The sequence below is a fragment of the Micromys minutus genome, assembly GCF_963924665.1.
Source record: "Micromys minutus genome assembly, chromosome: 12".
Classification (NCBI taxonomy): domain Eukaryota; kingdom Metazoa; phylum Chordata; class Mammalia; order Rodentia; family Muridae; genus Micromys; species Micromys minutus.
Window position 1 is genome coordinate 201,127 of NC_137981.1, and position 24,822 is coordinate 225,948.

Consider the following 24,822-nt stretch of genomic DNA (forward strand, 5'->3'; position numbering starts at 1 on the left):
GTACTTTTAATATGAATCTGTGGTATTTGAATATGAATATGTGGTATTTGAATATGAATATTATTTAGCCCATAAGAAGTGCTACTATTTGGAGGTGTGTCACTGTGTAGGCAGGCCTTGAGGGTTCCTACTGCTCAAGCTCTACCCAGTATGGAAGAGGCAGTCTTCTCCTGTCTGCCTTTGGATCGAGATGTAGAACTTTCAATTCCTTCTCCAGCATCATATCTGCTTATTTCTTCCCATGATGATAATGGACTGAACCTCTGAAACTGTAAGCCAGCCCCAAATAAATGTTTGTTATGAGAGTTGCCTTGGTCATGGTGTCTCTTCACAGCAACAAAACCCTAATTAAAACAGACAGACAGACAAAAACAAAAAGATCAAACAGGTGGAGAGATGGTTCAGTGGTTGCAAACACTTCTTCCTCTTGCAGAAGATCCAAGTTTCTTTCCCAGCACCCATGTTACTCACAACCACCTGAAACCCCAACTCCAGTGGTTCCAGCTGCCTCTCCTAGCACCTGCATATGTGGCACATGTGCACATAAGCACACATACCTACACATAAACCAAATAAGTCATCTAAAAACTATTTTATGTGTATGAGTATTTTGCATGCATATATATCTTTCACCACATTCAGAGGCCAGAGAAGCCATAGCATGCCCCGAAAACTGGGTATGGGCTGTCTTTTACTGTCCTTCAGGTGCTGAGAACTGAGCCTGGATCTTCTGCAAGAGCAAGTACTCTAAACCACTGAGCCAGCCTTCCAAAGGATATCTTACAAACAAACACTGAACTTAGTGGTGCATGGTTTTAATCCTGGCACTCCAAAGACTCGAGCAGGCAGATCTCTGAAAGTTTGAGGTCTTTGAGGGCTGCATAACAAACAAACAAAAGAGAAGAAGCTACCTTGAAAGCTACATAACCTCCATCCCTCACTCCATCCCTGACATCTGCACACTGTTTGTGCATGAGGGATGGTTGTGTTGGAGCTGTGCTTTGTGTGCCTGCATCCAAAGGCATTAGGGTTCCATGAGAGCACTTCCTTTGCAGTTTAAAGCAAGGAATTTTTAGCCTCCTGCCCCAAGGAGCCCACACAGCCTACATAATCTGGAAAATCTGGGTCAGGCTGGCTTCATTTCTTCCCAGCCCTGGCCTTTTCCTTTAATCCACACCAGGAAAGTGGCTGAGAGGCTACCCTAGAGGTAACCCCCACAGCAGAAGGATGCATCAAGCACAAACAAGGCATTTGTACACCTGTGGCCAACTTGTTCTCCCTACAGACTGACAAGCCTACTTTATAGAGAAGGAAGCACACACACACACACACACACACACACACACACACACACACACACAGGCAATGGAGAGCCATAGCAAGCCTGAACAGGGGTAGGATAGGATGATACCTTTGCTGCTTGCCTGCGTTCTCCTTTTCTTCCTCCCTCTCTCCCTCCCTCCCTCCCTCTCTCCCTCCCTCCCTTCCTCTCTCCCTCCCTCCCTTCCTCCCTTTCTTCATTTTTTTAAAGTAAGCATATAGAAGCCAGAATGGAGCTCATTTGGTACACTCTGGCCAAGAATGCACAAGAGTCTGGATTTAATTCTCAGAAATTAAAAAAAAAAAAAACAAAGCATGATTGAACATACCTGCAATCTTACCACAGCAGAGGAAAAGGCAGGAGGATAAGTTTGAAATCATCACCTATAAACAGAGTTCAAAGCAGTTCAGGCCAAAGAAGACACTAGCGAAAGGAAGAAAGGGAAGTGGGAGAGAAGAAATGCAAGAGGAAAATAAAAAATAAAAGAGAGCAGCAAAATAGCTCAGTGGGTATGGTGCCCACCACCAAGCCTTTCAATCTCCGGGACTGGCCTTTAATCCCAGCACTCAAGAAGTAGGGACAGAAAGATCTGAATTTGAAGCCACCCAGTCTACATAGTAGGATGGTGCCTTAATGGGGGAAGAGGAGGGAAGAGAAGATGGCTCCAGGTGCTTGGTGCAGTGGAGAAAGGAGCATTGGAACAGGCTAAAGGCACGTTGGGAGGCTGGTGTCCTTGAGGAGGGTGCAGCTCAACTTTCTGCAGGACAATACTCCAGTAGGAGGCAGGGCACCAACCCCCTTTCACTCTTTCCCTGGCCCTGTTTCTTCACAGACCTAATCCACTCCCAGGCCAGCTTGGCTGATAAAGTTTAGGGAGAGGTCACTTTACTTCCTGGCTCAATGAAAAAAAAAAGGGGGGGAGGAGGAGGAGGGGGAGGAGGAGGAGGAGGAGGAGGAGGAGGAGGAGGAGGACAGGACTTGACTACACCTTTGTAGAGTGGAGGGGAATTTACTACTGTAGATAAACGGAGACCATAGTCAGAGGCAGGAACTTCTGGTAGAGTGAACCAGACCCTGAGCCATGGGTGCGGGGGAGCCAGACCGGAGAGCAAAGGATAGACCAGAAGGGGTTAGGTAATCAAAATGTTTGGAATATATAGGGAAGGGCATCTGGGGAAAGGGCAGCCCAGCCTCTCGGAAGGGAAGGGTGTCGGGTATACCAGCCACACCCAGTAATTGGGAACTAGGCAGCCAGGTCTGCTTTGTTATGTTAATTAACACCTTGGCCATTTTCCCCGGCCCTGGAGATTTGAGAGTTAACACTGGGCTGCTGCCACTCCCAAGGAGTTTGAGCTGATTTCATCCTTAGGTAGCACTGAAGGGCTGAATGGTAAGAACCAGGGGCGTTTGACCTCAGAACTGCTGCAGAAGGGTTAGATCCGGGCCCCTGCTGTGCTCAAGGCAGGCCCTGAGCAGGAAAGAATCCTAGAAAGGCTACTCCCAGCTGACTCAGACTGACCTTACCGCTCTTCTTATCAGGCCTGGGCTGTGACAGGATCTGGAGATTCTAGGCCTCTTTTTTTTTTTTTTTTTTTTTTTTTTTTTTTTTTGGGGGGGTGCCAGGAAGTGAACTGCAGGCTTCGTTTTACTTTAGTTTAAGGAATGGGGCTGACTCACAGGAATGAAGGGCTGGGGGAACGTGGGGTGGTGGCGAGTTGCGATCATCCAGCACCAATAGGCCACTGACAGGAGGCCCCAGGGAGTGTGTCCAGCCTCCACACCCATGGCCTGACAGCGACAGCGGGTCACAGAATTCTGCTTCCTAGTTTAGAAGGGAGAGAAAGCCAAGAGCTCTTCTTTACATTTCAAAGAGAAAACTATTTTCAGGGGCCTGTAAGAGCTCAGTGGGTAGAAATACTTGGTGCCAAGCTTGATGATTTGAGTTAGATGCCGGGGACCCACAGGGTGGAAGGAGAGAACTGTCTCTACACTCACACAGGCACACACACACACTCTACCATCACACACCCAGACATGCACACCACACCACACATTCCTTAATTTTTTAAATTAAAATAGTGGTCTATTTTTCTGAGTGTTGGCTGCTTGCCAAGTCCTTCATATTTTGCTGTTTCCTTTAATGGCCTCAGTGATAACCTCCATTGAGAGTCTGGTGTCACTACTGTCTAGAGCTAATAGTTTCTAGAGGAAACTGAGGCTTAGAGGAAGCAAATGACTCAGATTCACCCAGTAGATTCAGGACTTCAAGTTCACATTAAAACGCATAGGCGGCTCCCTTGAATATCTAAACCAGACTGACGTCAGGGGAGGGTGGCCTGGGATTCTGGAATTCTGTAAACTGCTCTAGAGCCTTCCAGAGAAAAACTACTGTCCCACCCCAAGCATTCCTTCAAGATGGGGCTGGCTCCCTCCCAGCTCTTCCCTCAGTGAGGAGTGAGGCGACTAGACAAGGTGTCAGCCAGCCTCAGCATCTGTGAGCCACAGGAGTCCATAGCCAGGCTGTGTGTCAGCTCCCACCTGCATCTGAAGGGGAAGAGGGCGTGGTGCTTAAAGATGAGATAAAAGACAAGGAAATTCCTAGTCCTGTGGGAGAGACCAGGCCCTGTTAGTCAAGACTGAGAAACAATTCCAAAAAAGGGAAGGTTCTTACTCATCCGGGCCGAGTACTGTCACCAAGACTGCCCTGTTCCCTATATGGCAGCCAAGCTGTCCGATGGATGCCCCAGGTCCTAGCGTAAAGGTTATCTAGCTGAGAAGTCTCTGGAAACACACACACACACACCAATTCTGATTGGCTTGAATCACATTCCAACCTCAAACCAACCATCATGGATTCCAGAAGGGTTTTTTTCTTTTCTTCACCTTTAAAATAAAAATTAAATAAAGATTTCTAACTTCATATATGTGTATATACATCACTACCTCCCTTTCCTCCCTACAGCCCCCCATGTTGTTCCCCCTCAAATTCCTAGCCTCTTCTTAATTATCATTGTGTTTTATATGTATACAGATATGAATATATACACATATATACAATGTGAGCAAATGTATGAATACAATTTGTTCAGATCATTCAGTGTTGCAGATATATATAAAATACACGTGTGTGTGTGTGTGTGTGTGTGTGCTCGAGCTCGCGCGTGGGTGCATGTGTGTTTAGAGGCGATCACTTGGTATTGCATAGCCAATTAGGTGAAGCCCATTCCTCATCTCTGGGGAAGATTAGTTTTCTCTGTCTCAGTAGTCATTAACTGCCTTAAACACTTCAGGCCAGGAACTCAGAACAGGGCAGGAACCTAAAGGCAAGAGCGGATAGAGAGGCATCTCACTAGCTTGCTCCTCAGGCTCAGCCTGTTTTCTTATAGAACCCAGGACTTAGGGTGCTGTTGTACATGTCTTTAGTCCCAGCACTCTAGAGGCAAAGGCAGGAGGATCTCTGAGTTTCAGGTCAGTCTGGTCTGCATAGTAAGTTCCAAGATAGCTAGAGCTAAGTAGAGAGACTTTGTCTCAAACAGCAACCCCCAAACCCAGGACCTACAGCCCAAGCCTGGCCCTACCCACAACTGGCTGGACCCTCCCTGATCAATCACTAAGAAAATGTACTACAGGTGGATTTTATGGAGGAATTTTCTTAATTGAGGGTCTCTCCTTTCAGATGACTCTATCTTATGTCAAGTAAATACAAAACTAGCCAGCGCATTTGTGTTGTTTTTTTGTTGTTGCTTTGTTGTTGTTGTTGTTTAGATTTCCATATGTGAGTTTTGAGTTACATCACTGCCCTTCTATGCCCCTCCAACTCCTCCTGGTGAACCCCCCCACTCCTCCTCTGACACCCCATAACTCCTCAAATTCATGGCCTTTATAAGCAGGGTTTTTTCTAATTGGCCAAGCCAGTCTTCATGCCAGTCCTTGTTCTGGATCTCATTGTGAGGTGGTGCTAGCAGCCAAACTACTTGTACTAAGTGGAAGGTAGAAGAAGCCCTGCTCACTAGGCAGCATCCTGGATTGGTAATTGGGAGGAATATCTTCTCTCTTCCATGGTGACAATGTCTCTGTTTGATGTAGTTCAGGCTACCCCGGAAACATGTTTCAAGGTGCAGGTGAAGGCATGAGCGGTGACATTGGCAGGCTGGGGGTATGGTGACTAAGCATGAACTCCCTTCCTCCATAATCACCTCTGAACCCAGCACTTGGGATCTCTGAGTCTGTGGCCATTGTGATCTATGGAGGGAATTCCAGGGCAGCCAAATTCCACACAGAGAAACCTATCAAAAACAAAAACAAAGCAAAACCAAAACTTAAAAGAACATATAAGAGGCTTGAATCTTACTCTGTGGAATGTTTGCCTGGCATGCATGAAGCCATGGGCAGTACTATATAAGCTGCACATTGCACATTTCTATAATCTCTGTGCTCAGGGTATAGAGATGGGGTGTGGGATGGTCAGAAGTTTGAGGTCATGTAGGAGATGCAGCTCTGTAGTCAGAGTACCAGCCTAGACACCAAAAGACCTGGATTGGGCTCCCCAGCACCTCCTAAACCAGTATAGTGTGACAAAGAAGTTCAAGGTCTTCCTGGGGGATTAAACTCAGTTTCATACACACTAATCAAGCACTCTACCAAGGGGCCTACATCCCCAGGTCTTGCTTTTGAAGGTTCCTTATGAAGGAGACCTTATCCTGTTTTACAGGTGGGAAACTGAATGAGATTCAGAAACTCTGCACCTGAACTGGCAGATTGCTCACCAGAAGTAGATGCAGCTCCCAAGCTCTGGTTTACAGACTACTGACTGCCTCATTCCCTCCCCCTCCTACAGAAAAGAGCCTGCAGGCATCTGCAGAGAGGGAACTTGAAGCATCAGAAACGTTATCCTGGGGTCTTATGAGTCAGGGAAGGCTGTTGACATGTCCACAGAAGTTCTGCTCACACAGGTCTGATGCTGGCCTTCCTCTGGTTTTGGGTGGGGCTGTTTCAATATGAGAAATAAAATGAGTTGGTCTTGCCAGTTTAACAGGAGGCAAGGAGAGAAAACAATATTGGGAGGAGGGTTATGAAGAGGCAAAGCTTTGCAGCAAATCATAACAAGTCTCAGTCTAGAAGGATTTAGTCTGATGCTACTAGTAGTCAGGAAGGACAGAACTTTGCTGGTGACCACATGTGTTGATAGCACCCTCCGAAGGGACATGTGGGCAGCTTGCAGGCTTATCAAGGGACTATAAAAAGGAGTCTGCTTAACTCTAATTTCTTGGTTTCATTGAATGAGGTCACATTGTTATGAAATAAAGCATTCATCCACAAACAAAGCCTGTACCTTAGTAACTGGGATGTTAATAATCATGTGATAGTAATTGATCAATCCCTGTGTACCAGATATATGGCAGCACAGATGCAGAAGCCAAGAGAGGGCCCTTGCAAGTGACATCTCCTGCTACTATAACCACAGACCTGTGGAGAGAAAGGGAGCCAAAGATTCTATTTAAGAAGGCTCATCTGGGTATGGCATGGTGGCACGTGCCTATAATCCCAGCACTTGAGAAACAGGCAGAAGAACCAGGAGTTCAAGATTCTGCCATAGCAGTCTACAAAAGACTGTTAAAAACAAAAACAAAACTGAAAGAGAGCTGGGGCGTACCTATGTGAAGGCCCAGGTTCAATGCCAGCAGCACAGGTCGTATGGTATGTGACTACAATACTTGGGAAGTAGAGCAGGAGGACCAGAAGGTCACTGTCATGTTCAGCTAGTTCAGGGCCAGCCTGAAATACCTAAGACCATACCTCACAAGGAAAGGAAACAGAGCCTGTGAGTGGCTCAGCAGTCTAAGGCACTTGCCACAAAGCCTGACAAGTTGAGTTTGATTCCCCTGAACTCACATGGTAGGAAAACAAAAACCAAAAAAAAAAAAACAAAAAACAGACTTCCACAAGGTGTCCTTTCTCATCTACACACCCACTATGACACCTGCAAGCGCACACACACAGGCACACAAACGTGTACACTTCCCTCAAATCATAGCAAGCAATTTCTTTGATTTACTCCTCACTTAAACAGGTGTGTCTGTGTGTGTGTGTGTGTGTGTGTGTGTGTAGGATATTGTTACAGTTTTTGAAACAGAGTCTTGCTATGTAGCTAAGGCTACCCAATGCTGGTCTTAAATTCTCAGTCCTCTCCCTCTTTTGATAAAAGAGATAAAAGGTAGACAGAGGCCTCTAGTAAGGGCCATGTGTTTTAAAGGACAGCCAGAGTCCTGTGGAGGAGAGGTCTGTAGCATTCACAGGTGAGGCTGACTTTGACCACAGAGTAAGGGGATGCTTGTCAGCTTTTTCCACTGACAAGCAACATAGTGCTTGGTACATAGGACTTCTGTCACTGAGTTCAACCTCCAACTTGAAATCTGAAGTTTACAAATATCAGTTAAATTGACTTTTAAAAATTCTAGGGCCAGTGTAATATGCATACTAGTAATCTCAGTGTGTTGGAGGTGGAAACAGGAGAATCAAGAGTTCAAGGCCATATTGGCTACATGAAAAGTTTGAGGCTCAGTTGAACTACACGAGAGCCTGTTTTTGGGAGGGGGTTGCACATGAATGAATGAGTGCACTATAGTTTAAAATGCAGGAAAGAAAATGCCTCTCCCATTCTGTCTCTAACATTACTATTTGCTCATGAGTCATCCCAGAGGTATTTAATGCCCCAACAGGTAATTATATACACATATGCAGCCTTTATTTATACAGGGCTAGCAGCTCTGTCATATGTCCTGTACTCAACTGTTATGGTTGCAGGGTCTGCTGACACCCTGCGGACAGCTGAACTGTCCCTCCAGGAGGGGTGGGTAAGTGATTTGAGTTCTGTATAGCAAAGGCCCCACCACATCCACTATCAGGAGTTCAGTATTGAGAGGTAATTAGATCTGATGTTATGGAAAAGGAAGATGACAAACAAGGAAATTAAGGATACAGGTTCACTTCCAAGGTGTCTAAGAACTCACAGAAAACTAAGTCACTAAGATAAAGTGTTAGGTGTTCTATTATTATTATTATTATTATTATTATTATTATTATTATTATTTCTTCTATACCAAAGGAAAATATAAAAGCTGGAACAGTGAGCAGACACTAGGAGTTAGGAGCCTGAAGCCAGCATCGGTGACTAGCAAGAGCTTATTACTTTCTTGTAAGGCAGGGAAGGGCTGATTAGCCTTCTAGTATCAATCTCCTTGGATTGACATGTTTGCAGTTAATTGCTTTGTGGAAATGAGTAGAGCAAACCCAGGGCAGGGACCGGATGTAGATTCTTCAGGCCTGAAATGTCAGGCTGTAGGTCACACATTGTGGGTGCCCCACACTCCAGCGATTCTGCCTGCAGGATGAAAGCTACCCCCCTCAGTCCGCATGTGCTCATCCACCCACCCACCCACCCACTGTTCTCGACATCTCAAATGGCAACTCTACACCAGGTACACAGATACAGCCATGGCTGAGATGGCTCTGGACCTGTTGGTGGGGTGTGCAAACCAGCATGGAACTGATCTAATGTTAGACATCTATCTTTGATTTCTTCAAGGCCTTCGATCTCCATATATTCCCCCACACTGGGGAAACAGGGTGCCTTCATGGAGGAGATAACCAAGCTGAGATGAGAGCTACCGTGCTTGGGGTGTGGAGAGAAGTGAATTGAGTTCTCAGGCAAATGGAAGAGAAGAGGGACACAGGTCAGTAGGTGCTTTCTTGGTCATCATAGTTATAAAATAAAACATAACAAAATCTTCCGGTCTAATCAACTTGCCAAATACAGTCAATCTGGAAAGGCAAAGGAACAGATTCTTTCCCAGAATGAACCTCGGATGGGCCATCTAACTTACCTGAGATGCAAGATAAGAAATATGTGGGATTCTTGGCACCAGGTTTTGGCAATTTGTTACACTAGCAAAAGACTTCTAATGTCCATAGAAAACGACTGCTACTCAGACGCTGCGTTCCTTGACATACAGAAATCAACGTGCCTAATTTACTGTTGCCTTGCAGGCTCTGAGAAAAGCACCTGCCTCTCACTGAACCTATAGATGGGTAGCGTATTCAATCTTGACGCGATCATTCCTTCTAGTCTTGTCCCCTGCCTCCTCCTGTGCCCTTATTCTGGGCCTTTCCCAACTTACTTTCTTCTAGCTGGCCATCAGGTTGTTGTGAGTTAGGTGCACCCCCCCCCCCCCCGCGCACCTCCTTCCCCCCTCCCCCCCCGACCCCGGCGTAGTGCAGGCTTTGAGCCGTAGAGGGCGAGCGCAGCTAAGGAGTTCGCTTCTATAGGGTAGGAATTGGGCGGAGCCTCGGGGGCGGGGCGGCGTAGCGCGCAGGCGCCAGGCCAGGGTACTTGCGCGCCCGGGGACCGACGAGCACAGTCCAGCCCCTGTTGCGGCTAGTGTAGCAGCGCTTTCGAGACCCCTTCCCACTTGCCTCATTTCTCCATACCCGGGCCCTTGGGGCTTTTCACCTCAGTCCCTGCAGCTCGTTGCCTCTGCACACTCTCTGCCTCCAGGATGCCGGTGACCGAGAAAGACCTGGCGGAGGACGCGCCGTGGAAGAAGATTCAGCAGAACACGTTCACGCGCTGGTGTAACGAGCACCTCAAATGTGTGAATAAACGCATCGGGAACCTGCAGACCGATCTGAGCGACGGGCTACGGCTCATCGCCCTGCTCGAGGTGCTCAGCCAGAAGCGCATGCACCACAAGTACCATCAGCGGCCCACCTTCCGACAGATGAAGCTGGAGAATGTGTCTGTGGCTCTGGAGTTCCTAGACCACGAAAGCATTAAGCTCGTGTCCATTGGTGAGTGTTGTGGCCAGGCCAAGTTTGCAGTAATCGGGGTATCCGACAGCGCGCCCCACCGCGCATCGTTTCCCGGGTGTGAGGCGAGAGGGACATAGCCCTGGGATGAGGATCTAGGAACGTAGGCCTTTTCCGCGGTGCCGTCTGTGGGCTGGAACCTAGCATGGTTGCTCCACACGGTGCTCCTGGCGGTGTCGCTGCAGTGTTGGAGTGGGTTAAACACTTAGACCCTCCAGTCACACCTGGAGATTTGATTTGTGGGAGCCCCTGGGATTGCTGGGGAAATCGTCTGCTGGCCCTATTGGCAAAGTCCTGAATTCAATTATCAAATCTCTATTTCACGCTCGCCAGGTGAGCCCAGACCAGAGAGACCCGCCCGAGCTGAAAGGGCGTTGGCTCGGAGTCTGGGCGTGGAGACCTGGGAAGCGACCGCTCTCTTGCTTGGGATCTCTCCACCTAGGTGGAGACGAGGACCTGGGACGCTCCCCTCCCCTTCTAAGGCCGGAATGGGTGTGGGCCCTGAGGTTGGAAGGGGCGTCATAGGAGAATGGCCTCACTTCCCAGCTCTGGCTAAGCGCTTGAGGGTTCCTTCAGGTTGAGATAATTTAGTGGTTGATAATAATTAATGTGTGTAGAAGAGGGCTTGGCCAGCGCTGGCTGTGTGGCCCTCTAAGTTATCCCAATACTTGACAAACGTCCGGTGGGCTGAGATGACCTTCGGCCCATTTTACAGAAGAGGGGACTTTTAGAGGGCCAATTGACTTGTCCAGGATTAGCTGAAAGTGTGACAGACTGACAAAGTAGTGCTCCACCCCCCTTCCCTGGGTCTTCCTAGAAGGGGATTTGAGTCTTGCTTCTTGTCTTGGGTGAGAGAATTAAGGTCTGGAGTAGTTCAGGCTTCTAGAGAAAACAGGGCCCCTGAGGATGTGTTTTGTGATGGACGAGGGGATTGTGTATGTGCCTGGGCTCATTTGTTTGCCCCTTGAGGCATTTTTTTTGGTGTGCACATATAGCATGTATTTATGAAAGATGTTTTTCGTACACAGTGGGTGTGCAGAGTATTAAGTATGCAGAGGATGCGTGCACTTCGTGGAAGGGATTACATAGGGCTGGGGTTTCTTCCTGAGGAAGCAAGGCCATTATAGTGACTCCAGTGACGGAAAGGAAGGAAGGTGGGTGTGGCTTCTGGGACTTTCTCTAGTGTAAAGGGGTTCCCTCTGGACTGAACCTCCTCCAGGCCTCACCCTGGACTTTCCCCACACCTGCACTGGTAGGTCAACGAGCTTGCTATTTCCTGGGTCCAGACCGCTACAACTACCTACCAACCCTGCCTCCCAGCAAGCTTTCCCTCCCAGGGGTGGCTTCTCAGTGGAGGAAGCTGCCTGGGCTGGTCGTATTCAGTGGTTGCAGGGTGCATCTCTTGTACTGAGGAGGGAAGACCTCAGAATTCTACAGGAACTCTCCTTTCCTGTGAAGAATGATTTTCAAGGCCTGCTTGGCTGAGCTGGACATGCTTACATCCATTCTTTGTTTTAAATGCTATATGTATTTCATTAGCTCAACAAAAAAAATTAAATTAAACCAGGAGTTAAACATGACAGAATCGCTTTAAATAAAGAAGCCATAGCAGCAGAAAACCCAAGGAGTTCCTAATTTACTAGCTATTTACTCATGGGCAGCTGCTCTCAGCACGGCTCCAAACCATGCTCCGAGCTTGTAGGTCTCATTCTGTCCCTCAGTTTTCTAATTGGTCCTCATGATATCCACTTTCGAACTTGCTGAAGCCCGAGCCTCCCATTGTCTAACATCTCAAGGTTATCTTCCATTCATCTGATAGGTAGGGGTCTGTTACCCATGACCAGCTTGTTACAGTAAACCGCCACAAGTGGTACTGTTTGATTTGTCCCTTTAAACTATTTCTTGGATCATAGTCCCCAGAGGGTGTGACCACATACAACTCCTCCCTAGTTGCTTTCCAGAAAGATCTCTTAGCAAACAGGTTTTCCAGCCTCTAGAAACCTATCCATCTTGCCAGGGGCCCAGAGTGCTGAAGGAAGAGATGGAGCCAAAGGCATCTTGTCTAGTCTTAGGTATAGATGTCGTAGGTAATGACAGACCTAAAAAATGTCATCTGGCTTGGAACTCAGTTTGCCATGGCACTTTTTATTAGGGCCTCCCACTGTGTGTTCTGTTGACTGTTCCCATTGACTATCCAGTATAATCAATTAATTGCAGTTAATGTCCTTCTGATAATGATCTCCTCTAACAGTCCGCTAGAGGGTCAGGCAGGGGCTGGGTTCTGTCCTAGGCTGCCACATCTTACTTAGAAAGCAGTTGCTGTTGTGAATATTATTGTTGTTAGCATTAGTGTTTCTACTTAAAAAGACAGGAAACAGAAACGAAACAGTTTCTGGAGGCGACGGGACTAGGAAACACACCGAGCCCAGAATGCACGGTTGCCAAGCTATTGAAATTGAACTTCGAGTGAATTTCTTTCTAGTGTCAGAGACAAATACAATACAGCCACCCTTCCCCTTCCCTGCATAAAAGGGTTGATGTAGTTTACTTAAACTTTGCAGTTCCAGGGTGTTGAAGTGATAGTTGAATACCCATAGCTTGAACCTTAGCCTCAGATGCAATAGGTAGGAATCATGGGGGTTTTTGGTAAGAGGCAAGATTAATCCTCTTTAAGCTATAATAACGGCTCCTAGAATTAAATGTTACTGTCAAGAGGTGTTTTGCCTTATGGTTAATCTGTTGAGGAATAGCTGCTGTTGCTATTGGTGGCATTTTATTGAGTGCTTCTATTCTCTGGGGGCTCATGTTTTACTCCATAACCAGGGAAGATTATTGGATGAATTCAAAGCATTGCTGTACCTCTTGGCTAACGCCTAACGTTTACATTGTGAGAACCTTTAGGATCATGTCCATAAGGCCAGCCATGAGACATGAGATGGCCAACAGCTGCTAGAGGACATATCTGCCAATAACTTCTGGAAGACAGCCTTGGCTATTTATTTGCTCACATTTGTGGTTTTATTAGAAGTTGGTCCCACCCTAGGCACAATCCCAACACTGAAAGTTTCTTATGTCCTGAGCAGTTCCCTACGAGGCTCAGTGTATTTAGTTATAGGTTTTTTGTGAGGAGTTGGCAGTTTTATTTACTTGTTTTCTCCACAAATCTTTCTGACTTTTGGGCTAGCTTACTTTGGAAAGAAAAGAAGTCTCCAAGCCCAAGAATGACAATTGAGGCTGTTGGAAATTTGGGTAATATATTATGGTTTGGTCCTCTAGAATAGGAATTTTTCTTCTCCCCTTTACAAGACTCAGCTGACCCTGATATTTACTTAAATTACCTGCACAGGGTCAGTCTAGTCATTGTTAGTGAGAGTTCCCAAGACTTTGAGTCCCTGGGTGGGTCACCATGCCACTCAGCATCTCCTCCTTCCTTTTGTCTCCTCATCAATAATATGATGTGCAGCTCCCACTTGTAAACAGCCTGCAAAAGCCAGTGTGTTCTTTTGGACCATGCAATCTAAGAGCCACAGAAACTACTTATGTAGCAAAACCTGGGCTTTGTTAGAATTGACAAATACAGGGCCATTTGCGACAAGAGAGCAACACATTACTTTGAGGTATATATTAAGGGCAAGGGGCTGGTCAGTTCTCCCTTGTCACAAAGTAACTAGTAAAATTTTTCTACACTTCTGTTGTAGAATAATAAATACTACCTTAAAAGGTTGTTACAAAGATAAATTTTATGTATCTTTTGCTTGTAATAAAACAAGTTAATATTTCTGAAAAGTAGCTGAAATAGGGGCTGGAGAGTTGGCTCAGTAGCCAAGAGTTCTTACTGCTCTTGTAGAGGACCTGAGTTCAATTCTCAGCACCTACATGATGGCTCAAACCATTTGTAAATCCAGTTTCAGGGAATATTCTGCCCTCTTCTGAACCCCATAGGCACTAGGCACACACACATGTATGCAGGCAAAACACTCATACAATTAAAAAAATTTTTTTAAACTTTTTTTTAAGTGGCTGGAATCATTCAGGGTACATAGTAAGGGCTCTGTGAGTGTTTGTTAACTAGCCTGGGTACTATGAGATTATCTCAAGTTGGGCTGGAAGAGTTTACACATGGAACTGAAGCTCCAAGCACTGCTTCAGCTGGCTAATGTTGATCCTACTTGCTAAAGTAGAGTGGGGAGCTGCCTAGAGGGTGTCTGCTCCTTGGAAGGGGATGACCCTGCTATGTTCTGGCTGCCCCCAGGACCCATTCACACCAGCTTTGTTTCTGAGCTGGACAGGAGCTCCGGGCGCCTGTCATTCCAACCTCCCACCCCGTTCAGGAATCTCTGGGCCAAATCACTTCCAGATGGTGGCTGGGCCTCTGCTGAGCTCTAGCAATGGTGGAGCCAGCATGCCAGGGAGCTGCTGCCTGCTGTTCTTGGAGGGTCTGTAGGAAGGATGGCTTTTATTTGGAGCCAAGTATGTCTTTAGGCAATCCCTGACCCATAGCTACAGGTTCTGCCCCGTGAGCAGGCATCATGAAGTGGGATGCTGAGTGTGGCTGCCTTGCACTTTGGGGAAGTAGGGGTTCAAAACCCAAGCTTTTAGTCCATGGCCAGGGATCCTGGGCATCTTACTTTCTGTATACATAGAATCATGTCCTAGGCCTGCCAATCCAGACATGGACTCAGAGCTAGACTGCTTGGATTGTGATGCTCTCGCTCTGCCCCATGACAGCTCTAGTATATTGCTTTAATTTTTCTAAGCCTTGGCTTTTCTATCTGCAAAATAAAGGAGAATAGTAAGTAGGCCCCATAGAATAGTGGCAGAGAGTGATATATCTGATTAGGCTGGAGCTAGAACTCAGCTGGAAGAATTCTTGCCTAAGATGTGCAGAGCCTGGGATTTGAACCCAGGAACTGAGTCAATCTGTCATGGTGACACACACCTGTTAATTCCAGACTTGTTAAATAGAGGAAAGATGGTCAGAAATTTGAGGTCATCTTCAGCTACATGGCAGATCTGAACTTACTCTAGACTGCATAACACCCTGGTATTCACAGGCACGTACAGGCGCGCTCACACACACACACTAGCACAATGATGTTGGTATGTTCATTATTAATATTATTTTTTGTTTGTTAAGAGTCTCATATAGCCTAGGCTAGCCTTGGGATTGCAGATAGTCTCCGTCCTCTTTTCAGTCTGTAATCTATTCAGGCCTTTTGTGTGCTAGACACGTGCTCTGCCACTGCCCTATATCCTTAGTGTCTTGGCTTTTCTTCCTTCTTCCACCCCAGTCCCTATTTTATTATTTTATGTTTAACTTTATTATTCTAAGAAGCTGGATCTGAGTTATAACCCTGCCTTAAGCCTGATGGAATGAACCATTTCAACCTAATGGGCACCCTTCCTACTCTAATAATTACAGTTGTCAGGCATGGCATTCTACTAGAAACTAGCTTTAACATTCTTCTTGTAACTAGTTACTGACTGAATGTGCCAATGAGCACTGAGTAGCCTTTGCCTAGGACCCTTCTACCATTTGCTTTTAGTTCTTTTCTTTGATAAATGATAATTGTTATATCTCTTCTATAGACTGTTACAAAGTAATTGTATAAACTTTTGCTTTGCTTATTGTCTAGTGGCACAGTTACCAGAACTGCACAGAACCCTTGCTACCATTCATCTGATTTCAGCCAGTCCCCATACTCTAGAATGTCCTTGGCCAGACTCTTCTGTACTGTAAGCAAGAACATAGTGTGACCCTTGACCTAGTCGGTCCTGGTGACAAAGCTTTATTTCCTGGTGGCTGACTGCTTCTCCTCCCCCACCCTCAGGACCTGATTTTTCTGAGTAGTTCAGGTAGAAACCTTGGCAGGAACAGCAGTATGGTTCTGTTTGCTTGTCTATTCTTGGAACCAGCTCTGCCTCCTTCCTGCTTTTGCTGTGCTCAATGTTGAGCTGTGCCCCTTCTGCCTCTACTATAACATGATGTGTTTTCATGCCTTCTGTCTGCTAAGCAGTGGTCTGTGCAGTTCTTATCTCCTTTAATGCTTATTTCAAACCCTGTGATGCGGACTGTTCTCAAACTTGTGATCCTCTTGTCTCCACCTACTGAGTGTTGTATCTTTCCATTTTATGGGTGAGAAAACTAAGGCTAATAAAACCTGCCTCTCTTTATAAGGCAGGATTGATACAGACCGAGCCTGTCTGTAATTTATGTCTGACCAGAAGCCACTTGTTCCCCAGGATAGCTATGAATGTGGCCCAATGCAAAACTGTAAACCTACTTAAAACATTTTGTACGAACAAATTGCTGGGGGGGGGGGGGCGTAATTCAGTTCTACAGTTTTGTAGTATGAACTTTGTGGGTGACTTCATCCTGTCGTAATGTCAGAAGGTTAGCGATCAATCTGTAAGTGTGAAGTATTTTCATGTCAAGTAAAATAGGTTTATTGCAGAAATAGTTTATGGGAGAGACTTCCTTCTTGATTGGGTGTTGGTGGTGTTTGCTTTATTTCTTTGTTTTGTTTTAATTCAGACTTTACCTGTTTGTGCTTGATTAATGTAACCTTAACGTTTTCTGCTATGAGCTGGCCTTGGTGACACAAGCTTCAGCTGCTCAGGGGGCTGAGTCATGACAAAGTCAAGCCCAGCTTGTACAGCTTAGTGGGATTCTATCTCTAAATGAAGTGGAAAAAAAAAGCAGGGTTGGTGGGGTGTCGATGAGAATTTAGATCAATGCTGGAATGCTGGAATGTGTGAGGCCCTAGGTCAGTCTCTAGTATTGGAGGAGGGAGAAAAAAGGCATTCTTCACCCACCCTGGTACCCATTGCCTTACCTGTCCTAACACCAGGGAACACTGACTGTGTGTGCAGGGAGCTTTCCATAGTCTCTGTAGATATTTCTGTTATTTCTGTGAATCCTTTGCCTTTGATTCCCAGTGGGGGAGCAGCAAAAGCTTGTTTGCTTTGAGGCCTTGTGTCATGAGGCCTGGAAGCCAGAGGTGAGGAAGGAGGAGGCTTCCTAGGAATTCCTCATGGCTTCTGTCTTGCATCCGGAGAACTCATAGTGCCTGCCATAAAGCAAGTGTGAACTGAGGTAAGGGGATGTGTCAGGAGCTGGCTGTGTCAGCAGGGCACTGGTGGACATTGGCCTGGCTGTGCTCTGTCAGGTATGGCCTCACCTACACCCCTTTCTTCTGCTACCTTTAAACATTAACCAGGGGAAAGGCGTTTTCTGGGGAGTGCAGTGTTCCTCTCTGGGCGCGTCTGGCAGGGTCTTTGTTTGACTCTGACACATCTTGCCTGTAGTTCACCAAGTGGCTTTCTGTTCATTGTTCAGCTGGCCTCAGGCAGGCCACCAGCAGGAAGGAAGCTGTGTGTGCTCGAAGCTCTGCTTGTGTTGCCTGTGGCCTTCTCCACCCCCAGAGAAGCTGGTCTGAAGGCCCATTCAGGGCTCAGCCTCCTGAGTAGTTCAGGGCTGGCTTGTTGAAAGGTCTGGGTTTTTACACCACACTCCTGTTCTCTGTTTCTGAAGGCCCTTTATGCTGGCATGAATTCCCTTTCTCATGGAGATTTGAAGCTCTTTTGACTAAATGGGCCGGTCACCTTACTGGGTATTTTCATAAGGATTGTGCCATGCCAGCCAACTTTTCTGGAATTTCCTCTCTGATAGAAAGGCAAGCAGTGAGGTTGAAGTTCTTTGGAACTTTGCTTGGAATGTTGGCACCCTCACTGTATAGGGAAATGGGTGGGGATTTGTGGCAGGGACTATGCAAATTTGCTGTGACACATAAATTGAGATTTTTAAGATGAAACAAACAAACAAGCCAAACCGCAAACAGTTGGCTTTCCTTCCACAAAGAAGAAATGGTGTTTGTTTCCACCTCGTGCTGAGTGTGACTGAGAGATAGTCAGGCCTTTCTTGCACGTGGAGGTAAGAAAGGCTTCAAGTGGCTAAAGTCGTGTTCCCCTCTGCCACCCATCCCTCAGGGAAACAGTTGCTTTTAATCGTGTTGGTACCGCAGTTCTTGAGTAGTCATTCTAAGTTCATTGCACATTCCTGGGGGGGACGTAACAGAGTCAACAGGATCAAGAATGACTCGACATTCTCTGTGTCTGAGAATAAGTGGAAGACTTATTATTGGTTGTAAGGCAGCTAGAAATGGGGACGGACATTGCTCCCTGGGGACCTTAGGGACCAAAACTCTAAAGATTTTATTTTAAGGCAGTGTATCCCAGGCTGGCCCTATACTTGGTGTGTAACCAAGGATGACCTTGAACTTCTGATGTCCCAGCACACCCTGTTTTTATGCAGGTCTCTGTGACTTGATACATTCCTTTAACCGAGCAGAGCTGGCTTCTGTTTACAAGACTCCTTCAGAAAGAGAGTAGTAGAGGATCAGGGATACTTCAGGACCCAGAGGTGTCCCTAATTCAGGAACTAGGTGGATCCTGGCTTAGCCGCACATGTGGGTGGCTTGGCATGGTCCTCGTAGCAGCTGAAGGAGGGTACCTGATATTTGGGGATGGATGCCTCTGGGACAGGGGGATTGTTACTTACTTGGAGAGTCTAACATTATACCTCCTGCCGATGCCTCTCATACTACAGTCCTCTTTGGGTCTCTATCTTTTTTTCTTTCATATTCAAGGGTAGTTACTTCACTGGGTGGAGGACAGTGCCCTGTCCTAAGAATCCTTATCGCTCTCCCACAAATGACTTAGTCTCCTGTGCTATGCATCATAATTGTTCCAAGGACAGGGATCTGTCTTACTTCTGAGCTTGGCACTTAAGAAATAATTTACTGAATAAATAGTGTCTAGTACGTGGGTTAAGTAATAAGCCCAGTGCTTTGATTTGCTTGCCATTTGTGTGTTTGTATGTTGCATCTTGTTGCTAAAGTGGGGACAGCTGTGTAGTGTGACCTGTGGGTGTCCCAGCAAAACACCCAATTTTTGGATCTGTGATGTTGAACTTAATTCAGCCCTTCATACTCACCCTCTCAACACTGACAGTTGAGATGGTAACATCTTGGTGAGAAGTAGAGTGTGCATACTGACTATCTGCTGAGAACCAAGGCCTTGTTATAAAGGCTTTTCAACAATAGCTAAAGGAAACCTCATTGCAACTTTGAAAGGCAATTGTTGTTATAAGGAAACTGAGGCACACCCAGCTGGCTAGCACGGTGGTGGCTGTTATTTTTAAGATTTTAATTTTATTTTTATTTTATGTGTGTTGGTGTTTTGTTTGCATGTATGTTTGTGTGTAGACATCAGATCGCCTCAAACTGGCGTTACAGACAGTTGTGAGCTGCCACGTAGGTGCTGGGAGTTGGACCTGGGTCCTCTGCAAGAGGAACCAGTATTCCTAACCACTGAGCCATTTCTTCAGCTTCAAGCATGTTGTTGAATAAAAAGTCATACTTGTAGGCTGGTGCAGTGGCTTAGGGAGTTAAAGTGACTTCTACCAAGCATGAAGACCAGGGTTCAATTCCTAGGACCCACATGTTGGAAGGAGACCACAAATTTGTCCTGTGACTTCTTCCAGGTATCTGACATGATACATGCACATGCACACACGTGCCCACACACTCACACAAATGGCTATATAAATAAATATAATTTTTATATTTACATTTGTAATTCTTTTGAAAAAAAATCAAGAACAGAGAAAAGCATGGCTCTCACCTGTAAAGAATTGGGTAAATGTTTTTGTTTTCTTTCAGGGATTTTTGGCATACAGTCTCCTTTTGGTTTAAGCTAGAAAAGAGAGATGCATTTTTTCAGGAATGAGACTGTGGACTGGAACTTTCTTGTGCAGTCATTGCACACTGGCATTTGTAACAAGATTCACCTTTGAGCTTTAACTGTGCTTGGACTAGCACATTGGAAGTCTTACTTGCCTCTCGTTATGGTTTGGAAGTCTCTCTTGGTTCAGGAATATGTTTTGGTCAACCATGGAGCAGGGGTGTTCCAGCTACTTCCTGTGTCTTAAAAGCTTTTAGGACCAACTTTTATTGGGACTGCCAGGGACTGTTAATAACAGTTATTATGTTTGGTAACTGTTGCAATTTTTGTCTCATATTTAGCTGCCCAGTAGAGAGGCACAGTTTAGTTTTTAGTTGCTCAGCTACACCCACAGTTTAAAATGTGTTTCAGAAGTCCCCTGGCAGGATGGAGTTGGATAGCCTGGTTGGTTACCCTGCCTCCTAGGGATTTGTAGAGATTGTCCCATACTGGCCCGAAGGCTTCATGCTCTTTTGGGGGAACTTTTCCCAGTAGGACACCAGACCCACAGAATATCCCATTTCTGTTGGCTGTGAGGCAAAGGAGATGGAATGAAAGCCTCTTCTGATACAGCCACTCTCCAAGTGCTTAGGACTACAGGGAGTCTTGGGGCCCAGTTTCTGGGGTGTTCTCATAGGAAGTACCTGTTACAGCACTCCCAAACACACTCTGGTCCTGGAGGACCATCAATGTCATATAAATCATACCCATCCCCATCTCCTACCCCTCCCTCTTGGGAGAGGGTTACCTCAGGCTAGAGGAAGAAGTAATCTCATTATTAAGGAAAGGAATTGGTCAAATCTGAGAGACTGAGACTGTTATCAAGGTCATCTGAGTTTTTGATTAACTGTTTGGGTAGGTACCATTTGGCTTAGTGGCATTATCTGGCCTTCTGGGCAATCTTGCTTTAAGAATGAAAAGCATGATGATTTGTTTTCTTTTTTCCTTCCTTTATTCCTTTTTTTCTTCCTTCCTTCTTTTTTTCCTTCCTGTTGTTGTTTGTTCTTTTTCTTTTCTTTCTTTCTTTTTTGAGTCAGGGCCTAGTTCTATATAGCTCTGGCTGTTCTGGAATTCACTAATAGACCAGGCTGGTTTTGAACTCAGATTTACCTGCCTCTGACTCCCAGGTTCTGGAATTAAAGACTGATGTTCTTGCCTCTCCCTCCCCTCCTTTTTTAAAGACAGCATTTTACACTGTAGCCTACGCAGGCCCAAAACTTGGGGCAAGCCTCGTAAGGGATGGATAACAGGCAGGAGCCACCAATTCCTGGCAATCCAAATACTCTTGATGGCTTCTACTTTTCTTGTCGGTTTGTATTTTAGTCACTTTTCCATTGATGAGACACCATGACCAATCAATTTATAAAAGGTTAGACTCTGTGACCATCATGGTGAGGAGCATGGCAGTAAGCAAGCAGGCATAGTGCCAGAACAGTAGAGGAAACTTAGTATCTATACGGAGGAGGTCAAGAGAGCTGAGAATGAGATTTTTACTTTTAAAACCTCAAAGCCTATCTCAGGCCACACCTCCTAGTCAGTCCTTCCCAAACAGTTCCACCAACTGGAGACTGAGCATTCAAATATATGAGGCTGTGGTAGATATTCTCATTCAAACCACCACACTTTGGCAAATCTTTTTTTTTTTTTTTTTAAATCTTTGTTCACCTACTGGCTTCTTTGCCTTTCTCCTTTTCTTTCATTAACCCATTCCTTTTGTCTCTTGCAATCCTCCCCCTATTTTTTCAAATTTAAAGCCTGTGTGTGTGTGTGACAGTGTGTACATGCATGTGTGTGTGTGTCACACCTCATTGTAGAGGTCAGAGGATAAGTCTAGGGGTGGTTTTGTTCTTTCCACCATGTGAGTTGGAGAGATAGAATCTGAGTCATCATTAGGCTTCACAGTGGGCATCTTTAGTTGCTCAGGCATCTTGCCAGACTTCTTTGATCTTTTTTTTTCCTTTTTAAAGATGTATCTGTTGTTATCGTGTGTGTGTGTGTGTGTGTGTGTGTGTGTGTGTGTGTGTGTGTGTGCATGTGCGCGCGCGCGCTTGATTGGAGCAGGGGAGCAGACATACATTGCCCATTCACTTCAGCAGATGTTGGATAGGAATTGATTCTCTCCTACAGTTTGTTCTTAGAGATTGAATTTGGGTTGCAAGGTTTGCATGGACAAACACCTTTATCTGCTAAGCTAACTAACAACCTTCGTTTTTTTTTTTTTAATTTTTATTTATTTATTATTTTTTGCTATTACGCTGTCGTTGTCTTCAGACACACCAGAAGAGGGCATTGCATCCCATTACAGATGGTTGTGAGCCACCATGTGGCTGCTGGGAATTGAACTCAGGACCTCTGGAAGAACTTAGTGCTCTTAACTGCTGAGCCTTCTTTTCAACCCCATACAACCTTCTTCTTTTAAAGGCTTTATTTATTCCCCTTTATGCTGTGTGTATGTGCTTATGTATGTGTGTGGGGGTCGGTAGGCAGCTTTTTATATGTGTGCCAGGGATTGAACTCTGATCTCTGTATTTTAAAGGCAAGCACTTTTACTAACTGAACCATCCCTACTTCTCATTTCTTGCATTTTTGGTTTTGCCTTTCTGTATAAGAGATGGCCTTTGAAAGAACTGTAATGTTCTGACTGCCTTTTTGTTGGCTCTGACTGGCCACAGGAAGTTGTTTCTCTCCTGCTTTCCAGACAGGCATGGTGATTTGTAATCCCAGATGCTTCTGAGGCTTGGATGATCCTTTGAGCATAAGAGTTTGAAACCAGCCTGGCCAATATAGTGAGACTCTACCCAAAGCAGGAGAAGAGGGAGGTAGCATTTGAGAGTCTGAGGCAGATGAATTCAAAGCCAGCTTGGGCTGAGGGACACTCCCCTCCACCCCCCCATCTCCTCCCTTACAGAGTTATGAGGTAGGAAAGCTCTTGTTCTACCTGGTGTACCTGGCTCCTAGCAAAGGATCAGGAAATGATAGCTGATTCTGTTCTGGCATCTGTAGCACTGGTTCCTCTTTATTTTGCAAAAACAAGTCTTTCTGCTAATGTCTCTGGTTCAGTGGAAATGACGTAGGGAGCTGGGAAGACAAGGTGTTTCCAGTATCAATCTATGCTGACTGTGAGGCATGCACTGCCTTGTATACTTTCATGTGGGACAAAGTAGCAAAGCAAGCCAGCTGTTAGTATCCAGCCTCCAAGATTTAGCTGTCCCTGACTTGGCCCTGGGTATCATTTTCTTGGTCTTTAATCCAGACCCTTGTTCTCTGGGACACCGTAGGGCTGCCTGCACCACCTGCCACCAACACTTTCACTGTCTTGGGTATGGCCTTAATCCCAACACAGTCCAACCTGTATGATGAGGCTTATGACACTTTTTTACAGTAATGCTTGGGAACTTCCCTGGAGATCCAGGTTGCTGGGTCAGGATGGGCACAGGAGGCTACCATCGTGAATTCTGTGGTTTCTAATACAGGATTGAATTTGGAAAGTGACAGCGGGGTTCTCAGTTGTCAGCAGCCGCACCAGCCTCCTTGCTACCAGGCTGAAGGAATAAATGTGGGTCTTGCTTCCTCCATTTGCCTGCTGATTCCATGGGTAGGTTAGACTCTTGTCTGATAGGACAACATAATAACCACCATTTTCTTTCCTGTGGCCAGGAACCGTCCAGCCCCTTTCCCAAAGGTAGAGTTGATGAAGATTCTTGAGCGAGGAAGGCAGATCTCCTGTTTAAGCACAGGAAGGAATGAGTCAGTCAGAGGCACCCTTTCCATGTGGTGGGGGCACAATGGCTTTTTGTTTCTCCAGCTCCAGCAGGTTAGTGTATCCATAGTGTCTGCAGATGTTATTCCAGGCTCAGGCTAGCTCTTCTTATTCCCAGGTTTATCTCTATGGTCGTTAGGACCCCCTCTGAACTCACTTTTCTATCTGTAAACGAAAACAGGAAGGGGAGGTTGGTAAAGGAGCCAACCACCTCACCTCTCCCAAGTTCACATCCTATGGCCGTTTCCATTTCATCCTCACTTAATTTTATTCCCCGCTACAGTTGACTCACCTTTACAACGGATGTAATTGAAAAGGAGACTTTGTGTCACTATCATAATGGAAAAGCAACATCACTAAGTAAATGGAAGGTAACCATTAATAAACCCAAAACAGTGTTATAAACTTCCAGCCAGCTGCCTCTGCTCAGTATGAGGTCTCCCTGCTTGGAGTGAAAAGGGGGAAGTGAGTGGCTGGGGAAGTAACCATGAGTGCATCTGTGCTAACCTGCCCAGACCTGATGGAGGACTGGACCTGGGTAGAGAACCACATCTCTGATCCATCGGGACTGGTAGCCTCCCAGCTCTGATTAGTAATATACAGTGGTTTCCCCCCTTTTCTGTGGTTGGCGACCACAGAGATAAACAATGAGTAAGTTTTAAATTGTACCCTGAGCTGAGGGTAGTGGCTCACACCTTTAGTCCCAGCAGTTGGGAGGCAGAGGCTGGTGGAGCAATGAAGTCAAGGCCACCCTAGTCTGTAAAGGGAGTTCAAGGACAGCCAGACTACACAGAGAAACAAAAGCAAACAACCAAAATCATACCCTGTTCTGAGTATAGTAATGGAGTCCACCACCCCTTTCATCCTTCCTAGACAGACCCATTCAATTGTCTAGAGGGTCTACCATGTATTTATTTACTCTTAAGTAAGTTTTGCAAAGCATGATGTGGATCCAAGAAGCAAACTGAAAGATTATTTGCTGCAATGCTGTTTATGTTAAGTTTTATTTATATGTGTGTGTAAAACGATACATATACGTTTATGGGAATGACCACTACCAAAATTTGTGGTTGCCAAGGGTGTATGTGTGCTG

At 45.8% G+C, this 24,822-nt stretch overlaps 1 protein-coding gene across 3 annotated transcripts in view; it reads left to right on the forward strand.

The window, feature by feature from the left end:
• Positions 1-9,743: 9,743 nt before the first annotated feature.
• Positions 9,744-24,822, forward strand: part of FLNB (filamin B) — a 125,489-nt gene continuing 110,410 nt past the window's right edge. For all 3 annotated transcript variants that reach the window (XM_080926592.1, XM_080926593.1, XM_080926594.1), the window contains exon 1: positions 9,744-10,168. In XM_080926592.1, the coding sequence (XP_080782718.1) occupies positions 9,877-10,168 (292 nt within the window). In that variant the 5' untranslated portion in view covers positions 9,744-9,876. The remainder of the gene's footprint in view (positions 10,169-24,822) is intronic.